General features: G+C 37.9%; 1 protein-coding gene across 1 annotated transcript; it reads right to left on the minus strand.

Moving 5' to 3' along the window:
• Positions 1 to 3,855: 3,855 nt before the first annotated feature.
• cahz (carbonic anhydrase) lies at positions 3,856 to 10,012 on the minus strand. The gene is made up of 7 exons (XM_077229267.1): positions 9,376 to 10,012; positions 8,550 to 8,747; positions 6,931 to 7,049; positions 6,594 to 6,686; positions 6,444 to 6,506; positions 6,181 to 6,336; positions 3,856 to 4,646 (listed from the first exon to the last, which is right to left on the minus strand). The coding sequence occupies exons 1-7, from the start codon at positions 9,407 to 9,409 to the stop codon at positions 4,527 to 4,529; spliced, it is 783 nt and encodes a 260-aa protein (XP_077085382.1). The 5' UTR covers positions 9,410 to 10,012; the 3' UTR covers positions 3,856 to 4,526.
• Positions 10,013 to 14,139: the final 4,127 nt, after the last annotated feature.

The raw sequence follows: 14,139 nt of genomic DNA on the forward strand, positions 1-14,139 counted from the left end.
CATCTGCCATGCTTGACACAAACATAAAGTATCCAGATATCCGTAGGATCGACCACAATATGCACATAGTTGTTTGACTAAACACAGTGTCTTCCTTCCTTTTGTAGCCACTTCCATGTGTGAAAGTATATGACACAAATCCACAACCTGTTTGTGTAATTTTGTATTTATTGTGACAAAAAAGGTGAATACTTGAAGACAAAACTGAGATTCAAAAGCTAGTTGCCATGCATGTAAAAAAAAGAAAAGAACAATTAACTGCCCATCACCACATCGCATCCTGTTTAAGATGGCTGCCTGCAGGAAATGCCAAAATGGATGCAATTCCTATCATTTCCTCTCCCACAGGGGGAGAACAGAAATATAGTGACATATATTGAAACAAGCAATAGACTATTAATGAAGACATTGTGTAACAATAGTAGTAACTGTATCGCTTAAACATGCATTAGCTGCTTAGCTGATGTCTTTGTAATGCTTTTAATGCTGCATTATAGTCAAGAATGATGTATCATTCCTCTGGAACCCTACTTTCACGGTGGCCATTGCATCTTCAGAATATCCTGTACATGCCTCCAAAATATAGACAGCAATTGGTATAATACAGATCTTTTGTAGATTATCGGGCTGGTGTTGCATAAGAGTAAAGTTACAGTGACCCACCCTGCTAATCACACTGTTGCCTACTCTTATCTTCTGCTTAACAGCCATGACTATGGGGCTTCCTAACCTTGCATGACTCCAGACAGCACATGATTACATACACACTGCTGTTCCAAAGTTTGGGTCAGTAAGATCAGATCAGTTTTTTTAAGAAATCAATACTTTTATCAAGGATACATTAAATTGATTAAAAGTCACAAAAATGTCACCCTTTCAAATAAATGCTGTTCTTTTGACTTTAATCTAAGAATTCTGGAAAAAAAATCTATTACTGTTTTACACAAAAATATTAAGCAGCACAACTGTTTTCAAATGTGATAACGAGAAATGTTTTTTGAGCACTAATTCAGCATATTAGAATGATTTCTGAAGGATTGTCATGTAACAGAAGGGACAGACAACAGGAATGCAGGTAACGGATGTTTATTATACAGAGAAAGCAGATGACAGGCAAGATGGCAGACTTAACTTGTAGAGTTCTTGGTATTGGAGGTACACAATGATTTGATGAGAAGATGGCATACTGAAGGTAGGTAAACACAGATGATGAGGCATCAGGTAAATCCATGCACATGTGCCCAGTCCAGAACAAGAGCCTGTGCAGTTGCATTCAGCAGTTGCATCAAATTGTGCAAGACATTCAAATTCATAACAAAGAACACATCATGTAGACAGTATATAAAGGTAGACCTTATACGCATAAAAACACAGTGAGCGATACATGAAGCAGATACACATTACAACTGATAATATTGGGAGAACAAATAGGTTTTGAGCTGAGATTTGAATTCATCGATAGAGCAGTTGTCAGTGGGAGTGAGTTACAGCTTTAAACGTCCACTTGAATCTGCAAATTGTAACAGAGAGGCCTAATTAAGCAATCCTTGTTAAATCATTTTGCTACTTTTGAGCATATAAAGCTTCTCCTGTGAATTCTGCTGCTTGTGGAGAGTATTTTCTTCCTCTGTATGTCATCACAGTTGTATATTGATCAGTACCTCATACAAAAATGTATGGATTACTCGCCAAATCAAGGTCAGTGATTCTGAATCAAGTCCTCAAACCTTATTATGTTATGTCTTTTTTCTACAATGCTTAAGCTGTTACTGCATGTGGTAAGAAAAATGAACCTTTTCTGCTAGTCATTTTCAGGTGGTTTGGTGGTGGAGTTCTCAAATGTTGCTTCAAAAGCCAGGGGGAAAAGAAACTGATCTCTCCTCTGAAATCCACTCTTCAATGGTTTTATTGTTTGGATAAAGAGGCTTTATTCTGGACCACTTATCTACAGTTCTACTAAAGGCGCTGTCCATTTCTGCAGAACTATTAAGATAATAAAAAAAAGAGGATCTCACTAATTCAGTCTGTCGCTTTTACTGTGAGTTTGTGTACTTTTCTTTCTTTCTTTCTCTCTTTCTTTCTTTCTTTCTTTGTACTGTTCACAGATTTACAATCTGGTTACTTGTTTTTTTAATCACTTCCAATGATTTTCATTGGTGTAATGGAAAAAACAACACAATAGCAGGTCTTCTTTAAGGACTGTACTTTACCACTGTGGCATAGGCATTATTTGTGGTGTCACGCTGAAGTAATTGTAACATGCTGTGATAAGAGCAACAGCCTTGAACTTATCTATCAAGCATTTCACTTTTTGCTTTGCTATATCATCTCTGACTCATGCTTAGTGTGTTCATCTACTATCCATTTTGTTACTGCACTCCTGTTTGTTTTCAAGCCAGAATGTTTTCGTGAGAGCGGCCATTGGACAAACTGTACTAAGCTGTAGATGGAAAGCAATTAATAATAACAAGTAATTTATCACTCAAGCTCATAAGAAGATCTTGTGTTGAGGGTTCTCTGCATGGCAACTGCAGTGGATTGTTTCACCAAATGTTGTCTGCTTTGTACCACTAGATGATGCCAACCCAGATTCAAGACCGCCATAAGCATGTGTCCCCAGCAAAGCATGGGTTGCGTAAGTAAGCCTGGATAATGACAAAGAGCATTAGCCATGTGTTAATGAGACACTGACTGGCATCCAAAACTGCGCTCATTTGTGGTGATGTACCAGCTTCCAAGATAAAGGCCTCTCTCAGCCTCTATGACAGTATCTCTGGGTAATGATCTCATTATTTCTCCATGATAACAGAGCCCAGAACTGACATGGACCGGAGAGTGCTTGACAGATATTGATCTTGAATGTTCTCACATTTACTCTTTTACTGCAGAAATGGTTAGTGAGAATTACTTCAAACCACAGTAGTAGAAATTAGCATGAGGAAGAGGTTAATTCTATTTCTGTATATTTGTCAAAAGCATGTGAAAAGCAGAACACATTTTGTGAGTTAAAACTAAAAGGTTTGGTGGTCTGTACGTCTCCTTTGCTCTGCGTTTTCTCTGAATCTGTTATTTAGCTCTTCTGCATATTGTTTTTTCATGTTTTTTTATATTTTTTAAAGTCCCTTTTTCTCACAAATAATGTAAGATTTTCAAATGTAATTTAATCCTCTGATCGCAAAGGCCTTTCCTCCAGTCTTTAGTGTCACATGATCCCTCAAAACCCATTCGTATTCTGATTTGGTGCTCAAGAAACATTTCCTATTATTACCAATATTGAAAACAGTTGTGCTGATTATTATATTTTGTGAAGACTGTGAAACGATTTTTTTCTTTGATGAATAGAAAGTTCAAAAGAATGTAAATTTTTTCAAAGCAGATTTGTAACATTAACAGATTATACAGATTTTATCAATAACAGATCAATAACAGATTTGTAACATTATAAATGTCTTTACTGTCACTTTTTGATCAAGTTAATGCATTCTGAACAAAAGAATTTCTTTCAAAAATACCCCTCCCCCCTCAATTTTTGGAAGAATGTAGAGTACATTTTTAACATTGAAAGTTAAATTAAATTAATACATGTGTATAAATTAACAATAATATCAAACATTAATAACATTGAACAATGGTATATGTATTAATAAGTAACATTAAACTATTTAAATGCTCTAAAAAAATTATCCATTGTTAAAATATGATACCTAATTTGATTAACTAATGTCACTTGAGTTTGATCTTATTGTATTATATTCTGTTACCAAATCCTCATTTCTGTATTATAGCTAATCTCAACATCAGTTTGTATCACTAATGTAATTCATTGTGCAATGGACAGCAAACAATCACAGGAAATGTATTTAAATATATATTTATTTATTGCTGATAGAATTTCTAATACATGACTAATTTACATAATATTTGTTTGCAATACTGCTCAATTAACTTTCAAATCTAAGAAATCTTTATTATAGTACCTACTGCAGAACATCAGGTTACATCTTTCTTAAAAGCAATCTTTAAAAGCAAATCCCTTGGAATTCCTCAAGTAAATCCCTTTAACAACAACAAATTGCATTTAGTGAGTGTTTTTCTGTAGGTAGTTCAGTTTCAACACATCTGGTCATTCACACATTTAACTGAAATATTCACACTTTGCCATAAACCCAAACAGAACCATAATGTCTTTCCTATTAATTAACTAAGAATAGTGCAATTCCGGCAAAGCTAGAAAACTTAACTGGGATATACATTTTTCTAATTTGTAACTAACTAACCACTGTTTAAACACTTTAAATATTATTCCTCATGGTAAGTCATAATAGGGGCATTTATGACAAACAGACAGTTTAAGAAGATTAGATCCAGCTTTCTTGTTATCAACACTTCAATGTAAGCAAGGGCCTGGATTGAGAACAAATACTGTGATGTTTCAGTTGCAATTTCACTGGGAATGTTTTTGTGAACCAGTCAGAAGCACAATGATCAGAAGGCAAGTGGGAGGGTTGTGGCTTCTATGCTGCAATTTACTTGAAGGATGCACGGACTTTACGTCCCTTGAGAGGTTGAGGGGGTCTGAAGTTGTCAACCATGCAGCAAGGTGTCTCTCCTTCCGATGTGAACAGCAGGCTACGGAATTTAGCCATCTGTGAGAGAGAGAGAGAGAGAGAGAGAGAGAGAGAGAGAGAGAGAGAGAGAGAGAGAGAGAGAGAGAGAGAGAGAGATTAGATTGTTTTCTCTTGGATTTTGGTGTTTGTGTTGTTGGCAGTCTTGCAGAGCCTTATTACACCCTATATTTACTATATTTAGCTCCATGCTCATTCATAGAGCACTTGTGCAGCCGTTAGACTATTCTGACTAACCACTGGAGACTAAAATAAGGGACAGTAATGAATAGGGCAATTTTTTTTAAAAAAACATTATGTCACTGTCGATATTGTCCTGCTGCTGATGCAGAATTTTCAAGACAATCTTTAAAACGGCTTAATCCTTGTGCTACACCACATTTAGCTCAGACACATTTTGGGAAAAGGAGCATAAAGGCATCAGAAGACGATAAACACATAGCATGTGGTCTGTGATGGTTGAGCAAAATTTTAGTTGTTCGAGCCTAAATGTTCTGGTAGTAATGTCACCTTAATGAAGAACAAATATACACTAATGTTTGGGGTTTGCAAGAATTTTTTATATTTTTGAAAGTAGTCTTATGCTCACCAAGGCGACATTTATTTTATTAAAAATACAGAGAAAACAGTAATATTGTAAAATATTATTACAATTCAAAATAATTATTTTCTAATTTCTATTTTAATAAATTAAAAAATGCAATATTCCTGTGATGGCAAAGCTGACTTTTCAGCATCATTACTCCAGTCTTCAGTGTCACACGATCCTTTAGAAATTATATGCTGATTTGGTTCTGAGGTGAATACAAAAAATCTTACTGACCCCAAACATTTGAATTGTAGTGTATATTTTTAATATATTTAGTTATTCCAAACAAATACTAATTTTTCTTTTTTCGGCATAGTGTCCAGAATTTGTGTTTTGGTGTATTGTAGAATACTTTATTTTTTATTTTTATTATAATAGCACTTCCTCGTCTTGCTAAACTGAGTAATATTCATTTGGCGTGATATTCATTTATGAGATATAAAAAGCTTCAGACAGTAACAGGTCAAAATAAAGCCTTTAATAAATAAAACATATAATAACAATATTTAGACTGCAATGAAGTCCTAATTCCTCTCCAATACTGAATGTAAGGGTGTAGGCCTCTATCTTAAAGGCACAAGCCTGACTTAAATGTGATATTGGCTGTCAGGCAAGCAATATATTTAAGATAAAGTAATCTCGTAGAAGCAGGAACCTATGGAGCACCGACCCTCCCGTTTTAAAGTAGGAGTAAAGTTAAAAGTTGAGACCCTATTTGAGCTATCATACTATATAAGCAGAAACTGTTTGTTTAGGTATTTATTAACTTTTTTTTCAACTCAACCAAGTAGCACAACTTTATTAAACATGTTCCCCTTCTGAATTAACAAAACTTGTATGGTCAAAATGATGTTATGATGACTGAAAATATCATAAGGTACTAAAGATAAGTACTAGAAGTAGATGTCCCTGTCTGTAATCGTAAGTCTACAAATAAGAGTGTGAAAGCATAGATGCATAAAGTACCTGAGCAGGACTAACACTGATTGGGTCTTTCAGAACAATCCACATGACACTCTCCAGCAAAGGGGGCGTGGTCAGAGACCCTTCATAAGTCCAGAAATCCAGAGATGTGGGCAGCAGGGTTTTAGGGTCAAAGTTGGCAAATGTCGTCTGTCTGCCCTGGAGAAGAAACAGACATATTGTAAAAGAATAAAAACGTCTGAGGGCAAGTGAGGGGAGTAAATATACTAATTCATAAGACTAAACATTTCTGCTACTGTTGATACCTTTGATTTGATGTCATCCAGAGCATCCAGAACTTTCTGAAGTCTTGGATTGGCAGCACCAATCTGGTAAACAGAACCACACAATATATCCACCAGTTTATATCATTTAATCACTGCAATGCTTGAATTGATTTTGGCTAAAATCCTGACCTTGAGAAAAACTCCAACTACAGCAAGGCCATCAGGCTTACTGGCAGCTTCTCCAAAGTTTGGGTACTTGGTGTTCCAGTGAACGAGATGAAGCTTTGGAAAGGAGGAGAAGTGTTATGAAACATCGAAAAATTACTGAATTAGCTTAAAATCTTGGCTTATTTAAAAGAGGGGATTTACAAATTCATGAGACAACATCAAGAATATTCATGAGCAGTGAGCTATAATTAGTTTTAAGAGAGACGTTCAAGAATTAGAACGGTCTGTACCACAACACAGAGGAATGAGGGTTGCTTTGGTAATGGTACTGGGAGCAGGAATATGAAAGCTTCATTACCTCACAGGGGAACTTGGTTCCAGCAATAGTGTGCTCTGAGCCCTTGTCATCACTGCTTCCCCAATGGAAATGGAACTGTCTCAACCTGTAAACCCCTGTCACGGGGCCTCCAGCCAGAGCTACATAACAATTATTCCAATCATTCAGTTTCTTTAACAGCACTATAGAATAGAAATCATTAGTCCGAAAATTTTTAGTAAAACTGTATTTCTGATTCAATCTTTTAAGCATTAAATGTAAGATGCGTATAGAAATGTTGACAGATATCTATAAGTAAATATCATTTACATGTTAAGGCCGATAACCAATAATAAATGGCGGATATTAAAATTTTAATATTTTTTTTTTAATTGTCGGTCAGTGAATTTAGTCATTACAGCATTATAATGTACATTATGAAAATTGGATATTCATTTTGAGATTCAGTATTAGCATGCAGAAATATCAGCCAATAATAAAAATATATTCTATTTAATATAAAATAATAATAAATAAATAATAAATAAATAAATCTCTAATATCAGATCATATTGTATATTATGCATCTTTAATGACTATGACATGTAATCCTTTTGATAACCAAAAGGTAGACTGACAGGTTGCCTGTTGGGCAATGTTGATGTGAGTGGACTATTTAGGATATTATTTGGGGTGTTCAATATTCAGAAATTGTTAAAAAGAGATGCTCTAACAACAAAAGAGGAAGTGCAGCCAAAAAATTCAATATTCACCACCTAATATATCAGTTAGCCACTTCTTTAATCTCTTTTCTGCAAGCATTTTGAATGCAAGTGTTATATGTTAATACTTTTATATAGTGTTTCTGTAGCACTCTTTAAAACATGTCTTTTCCAAGCATATGTTTGCTGTGAGTCCCCTCTTGAAATGGTCATTAAAATTCAGCACATGTTGCTCTCATTGAGCGACCATGGCATACATATGTGGCTCTATTCTTTCATTCTCTCATAATAGAATGCATTAGCACTTGAGTACACAGAGTCCCTGATTTCCACACATCCACATTCGCTGCTCATATAGCAGTTTTACATCATTTAAAGATTTCATGTACAGGTAGTTAATTTGAAGTAAACTGAAAGGATTTTCAATGAGGCAAAGGTCTAGAGTACAAGGACACAATAATAGAAATTCACGAGTCCATAATTTCAATGGAGAGGACTTGAGCACTATAAGTCGCCCTGGAGTTGTTAACAAATGAAGTTAGTGATGAATGGATAGAAATAGGGAAGGAGAAGGCGTGGAAGAGGACTTTCACAGTAGCTGAATATTGAGATGCTTATATAGTATTGCATAAATTATCCAGCTCCTTTCATTTTAGTATTTGATATGCAAAGAAAGTCTTGCAGTATTTTTTTTTTCAGATTTGTTACACTTGTTATGGGTTCAAGGACAAAAGATAAATATTTTAAGAAGGACATTCTCAAAAAGGGTTGCCAAAATACTGCCCTGACAAAATCCGCAGAAAGTTGATAAATATGAAAGTGTGACTATGTCAAGGTAAAATGTAAATAAATAAACAAAATTAATAAATTCTCATAGCTTAATAATTGTTTTAAGAGGTTGAAAATACGCACAAAAAGAAGTAGACCTAATAGACTAACTTGAGCTGTTGTCGTCATCAGTGAAATCCACTTGGAATGAATGGCCATTGTTGAGGATGCCCTTAGCGGTGGCGGGGTCATACTTCAATTTGAGACTCTTCAGAGAAGGGTCATGTTGTGCTTGGGTGGGTACGATATCAATGGGAGACTGCCTGGGTCCATTTGCAATGGGAAAGCCTTCTGCCCAATTTTCTGGCCCTAAAATGTCAGAGTGAGAGAAAAAGATGTAAAGCTGAGTATATGAAGATAAAAAAGTAGTGCCTATATGCACAACAAGTTTACTGTCCTTGCAAGATTAAATATCAGCAAATATACACTGTAAGAAGAGGCTATGTGCCTTTTCTAGCTGATTTGACATTAAGAAATTAATTTTGTCTATGTAACCTAAATAAGGTTGTTTCAGATTATCCAGGTTGTTTTAGTCACATTACTGTCTTTTTCTTTCTGTTTTGCTAATTCGTTTAGATTTAAGGTTAATGTAAGGTATATATATATATTTACATGCCCCAATTCATCTCATTTTGCTTATTTACAGTGTGTGTGTGGTGTCAACTATGGTTTTCTGTATTTAATAATTAACACATTTCCTCATAGAGATACCTAATGAATCATAAAACGTCAAGATAATTATGCTTTGGTCACCTTTTAAAGCTGTTTAGATGTCGCATCTGTGTAGTTGATGAATGTAAAAAAAAAAGACTTCCTGACTAAAGGACTGTTAAATTCTAGGCTATTTGAAATTAATATAATTTTTAAACAATGACATAAATGTAATCCTGATTAATTACTAAAGACTAATAATATTAATTTTGTATCCTCATCTTACCGTCATTTGGTCCATAACCCCAGGCGTGAGACATGATTACTTTTGTCTTTCGATGTGTTCCACTCTTCTACTTGTAAGCCCCGAATTCTAAAGACCAGCAACTGTTCCTCCAAACTATGTCAGCCTTTATATAGAGTTCCTCTGCTGGTACTGGTACCTATATCAACCCAGGGGGCTTGGCCATGTGGTCTCCGGTATAGCACAGGAGGAGTCAGAAGACACTTGAACAAATCAAAAGATCGCACCTCCCGTCCCTTTAATTCGCACATTGACCATCGATTTCTGATGAGTCTCCGGGATGCTCGATCGCAAGGAAACAGACGGGATGCGGACATTCCACGCGACTAGTCCTCTCTGTTTTCCTGGCGTTTAAGTTGATTTTGCACATCCGTTATCTTCGTTATCTACCTTCTTCGTCCTTATGCGATGCTGTAGCAGGCTGTAGCTGGATGGAGGTGCGCCGATGAACTCTGGATCTCAGTAACGTTAGCTTAATGACTGATTCTGTAGCCGATGTGACCGTTTAGGACGTTATCATGATTCACATTTCTAAAGAGAACAGAAGCAGCCGTTTAATCACCTACATCATTTGGTACCCGTTCAGTGAAGTTCCCGGTGCTCATTTAAAGGCGCCACTGCGCACACAGCGAGGGTGCTGATAGACGTGGGGTGATGATAGACAAAGGGCTACTGAAGCTATGAGGTCGAAATATATGCTCGTTGCTTAAAATGTGTGTACATATTGCCTACATTATTTTCAAGGAGTATATTATTAAGTTGCCTACAGAGATAGCGTACTTTAACACTTTTTGATTAGAAAAACGTAGGCTATAAATTATATAGTGTTAGGCTACCTGTAAATAGGCTATCTTTTTTATGTCATTGATGTGTGTTCAATAGGCCTATGTTAAATAACGTGTTTAATAGCAATTTGTAATTGTGAAACAGATGAGTGTTCCTTTGACCTCTTTGCATTATTCAGTTGCTGTCATCTGGTGGCTGAAGTGGAAAATAGCAATCGAAGGCTTCGTCTCGGATCTTTTTTAATTAGGCTAGGCTACTCACTTTATTTGTCAAAATGTATTTAATTAATTTTAATTCTGTACGTAATTAAAACGATTTTGAACTGTTTTAGGACAAGGGTATTTTTCATAAATGTCAGGTCGAGGCAAGTTGTCACTGATTTAAATGTTATAGCCTAAAGTTATGTATTACCATGTGTGTATGGCGGCTATGGCCAAAACAATAGTTCAGTGTATTTTGTACACTATCTTTACTAATGTTTCACTGTTAATTTTTAGCTGATATATATATATATATATATATAGAGAGAGAGAGAGAGAGAGAGAGAGAGAGAGAGAGAGAGAGAGAGAGAGAGAGAGGATGCCTTATGTGCAAGTGATCATTTAAACCACTAGGTGTCAGAGCAGAATCATTTTTCTTAGGCTATAACACCACACTGACTGTTCCACTCGTAGGCCTAACTGTTCAATTAATGAGGTGTAGCCTGTAGGCTACATTCTCAGTATAAAATTCAAAACTCTGATATCCGTTCATAATTAGACATAAATCAAGAACTAAAATCAGTGTGCTTCAAAAATATAAATAAATAATGGTGTATAGGTTTAGAATCGTTGCATTTTTCCATTATTCCGGGACACACCATGCCGACGATCGTCCGTTGGGCAACGTCGGGCCGTTTTTGAGCGTCGGCCGACTGAGTTTTCCCGGTGTGTTCAGCACCGTTGGAGTCTGACGCTGTCGGCTCTTCGATGAAAGAGGGAACTAAAATCCGTGTATAATTTGTTCAGTCGTTTTTATTTTATTTAATATTGAAAGTAAAAATGATACTGAATCTCAAATGATAAATTATGTGAAATGATTGATCCTCAAGGATAGAGTAGCTGTTTTTTTCACATTAACAAAAAAAAAAATTCTGAACACGTATCCGTTTGTTGGCAGTGTCAAGCCGATCATATTTTTTTTAAAACTAAATTTACGTTTAATAAACGGATTAGGCAAATGCGAGGGAATACTATACATCTGACCAATCAAAAACTAATTATATCGTCACGTGACTAACGTCTGCCAATAGTATTCTTCAAAAATATAGTCCCATTACCATGACTGTAGCCAGAGCCGGCGCCAGCCGAGCACTGATGAGGGGGCGTCTGAAATACCGAGAGGGGGCGTTCACATTAACGCACGTCACCACTTTTTGCCAGGGTCGATCTTCTCCCCACCACTTTTTAAAACATCTTCGCGGCACGGATGTACCAATACAAATTAATAAAACATCTCCAGTTAACTAGCAGAGGATTCATTTTGTTCGTTTGTCAAATTAGAGTTGTTCTAGCGCTGAAATGTGTTGCTTTTTAAATCAAGTGATCAAAGTGCTCGTTGCCGCTGCGATCAGTGAAGCGGATACAGTGTTGTCTTGTGGCTCGCGCAGTTTTCACACTGACGCGCGTTTCAATCTATCGCTGTTGCGGGAGACTCTATTCGTTACAATGAAATCACAAAATAAAATGCACACAAACGTGTCCCTGCTTGATATAGACTGTTATAGACGATTGATAAGACGTTTTGATGAGAGAGAGAAAAAAAAACTTTTTGCTAAAAAGGCTTAGCCTTCCCCTGGCCACGGACTTGAGACTAGCAATATACAATTCGAGTGAAATTTTCTCCCTCAAAAGCAGCCTGACTGCTTCTACTTGTTGCTTTTATAAAGAAATGCTCAGGGCCGGCGCCACGTTGCTGGTCTAGGATCCAGTTTCCTCCACTCCATAACCAAATGATAAGCGCGACTGGGCTGGCTCAGCTGTGGTGTGTGGAAAACGTCTCTGATTACTCACGTAACCGTAGTTCCCTGAGAGGAGGGAACGAGACATTACGTATGGGGAAATCCATTTTCCTCGAATCATGAAGTCTGATAGAATAACTCTTTTGCTTGCAAATAGCCAATGGCGGTCCCGCCATCACCTGATTGGCTGACACTGCTCAATATAGGTGACGGCGGGCGCCAGAAACCTCAGAATCTTAGCTGAACGAGAGTAAGGAGACTGAGAGTCCCTCCCACACGGCAGGTTACGTAATGTCTCGTTCCCTCCTCTCAGGGAACTACGGTTACGTGAGTAACCAGAGACGTTCCCTTATCGAGTCGGTCTCTCGACATTACGTATGGGGAACAATAAAACCCCCGCCGTGTGGGAGAAACCCCGCCCAGCTCTCAGGAACAGACACCGGACCTGGTTGAAACATCTATTGGCACCGAGCCAACTCGGCATCTGCACCAACGAAGGCCCCTCCCATCAAGCTAAGCACGCTGAACTGAATGGAGGGAGATTGCAGCAAGTGATTGGTGCTTAGGAAAATACTGCCGGCTATGAATGCGGACATAACAAAGGGCACAATATAGTGAACATGATAGCTATGCTAATAATAACTCGCACTGTCTGACGACTAGTCGAACCGTGGCTAGAGCGCGCGCCATCGGGGCAGTCTAGCCTAGTCCAACGACAGCTCAGCTTTCTCTCCCTGCACTGACAGACATGTGGTGCGAATGAAGGGATATTCAAGTTATAGAATCTCGCGAAGGTATTACGAGACGACCAACCTGCCGCGAAACAAATGTCTTGAATAGACATGCCTTTCGCCCACGCCCATGATGACGCCAAACTCCTAGTGGAGTGGGCGTGCACCCCTATAGGGAAACGGCTTCCCGTGAAGCATAAGCCAGCCAGTGCACAGCCTCCACTAACCAGTGAGATAGCCTCCGTTTCGACAGCGCGCCGCCTCTTAGCACCCGCGTAGCAGACGAAGAGCTGCTCTGAAGTTCGAAACTGGCTAGTTCTGTTCACATAAGCACGCAGGGCACGCATGGGGCACAAGCGTACTTCTGAGACTCTGAAACACTGACCTCATCCGGGCAAAATGCTGGAATTGCAACCACCTGGGCTCTGATGAATATACACAGTAGATAATAGCCCCATAATAGCATAGCACCTCAGTAAACAACAAACACATAGCCGTAGCTACAACTGTGAGTAGACGAGTTAGCACAGAATAGCCAGTTGTACTGAAGGAAACGGGGCAACATAACAGCATAGCACATGTACGTAACAGCATCGGTCGCTGTAGCGCATCCATGCATGTACATAACGCAGCATAAGTCGCCGTAGCGACAGAACTGCGTAGAGACAGAAACTGAGATGTACAGTTCGATCAGGATGGCTAGCTGCACGGAAACGGGGCAGCATTACAGCATAACACATGGTAAATTGCACATCCGTGTACGTACATACATTCAGAAACTGTGAGTATGCACAGTAGATTAAGATAGCTAGTTTTGCACTGAAAGAAACAGAGCAACAAAATAGCAACACACGTCCTTATACGTACATAAGTGCAGTGTAGTCGCTGTAGCGACAAACTGAATATGCAGTTAGATAGGATAGCTGGTTGTTGCACTGAATGATATAGGGCAACATAACAGCATAACACATCAGTGTGCACATTTTAAACATCTGTGTGTATAATGCAGCTCAAGTTGCTGAAGCGACCGAAACTGCATGAATATGCGTACACAATGGTCCATTACATTGAAGGGCAGCATAACGCTTCAATATCTACACAGATGCAATGCAAGTCGCCGTAGCGACGACTGAGACTATGCACAAGCATAGTTACATTTTTGTGTACAAAAAACACAGCGTCAGAGGCATAGCGACATCGACTGTGAATACGTAGTTAATCGGAATAGCC

This window comes from Siphateles boraxobius, unplaced genomic scaffold, assembly GCF_051911475.1.
Source record: "Siphateles boraxobius isolate OS27281-9 unplaced genomic scaffold, OSU_SipBor_1 1, whole genome shotgun sequence".
Classification (NCBI taxonomy): domain Eukaryota; kingdom Metazoa; phylum Chordata; class Actinopteri; order Cypriniformes; family Leuciscidae; genus Siphateles; species Siphateles boraxobius.

Bases quoted from the DNA above. Each gene is read 5' to 3' on its own strand.
- cahz (XM_077229267.1), bottom strand. From the start codon at position 9,409: ATGTCTCACGCCTGGGGTTATGGACCAAATGACG. The intron at 7,050-8,549 runs GTTAGTCTATTA...ATTGTTATGTAG, and splicing joins TGATGACGACAACAGCTCAA to CTCTGGCTGGAGGCCCCGTG. The intron at 6,507-6,593 runs GTCAGGATTTTA...TCTGTTTACCAG, and splicing joins TAGTTGGAGTTTTTCTCAAG to ATTGGTGCTGCCAATCCAAG.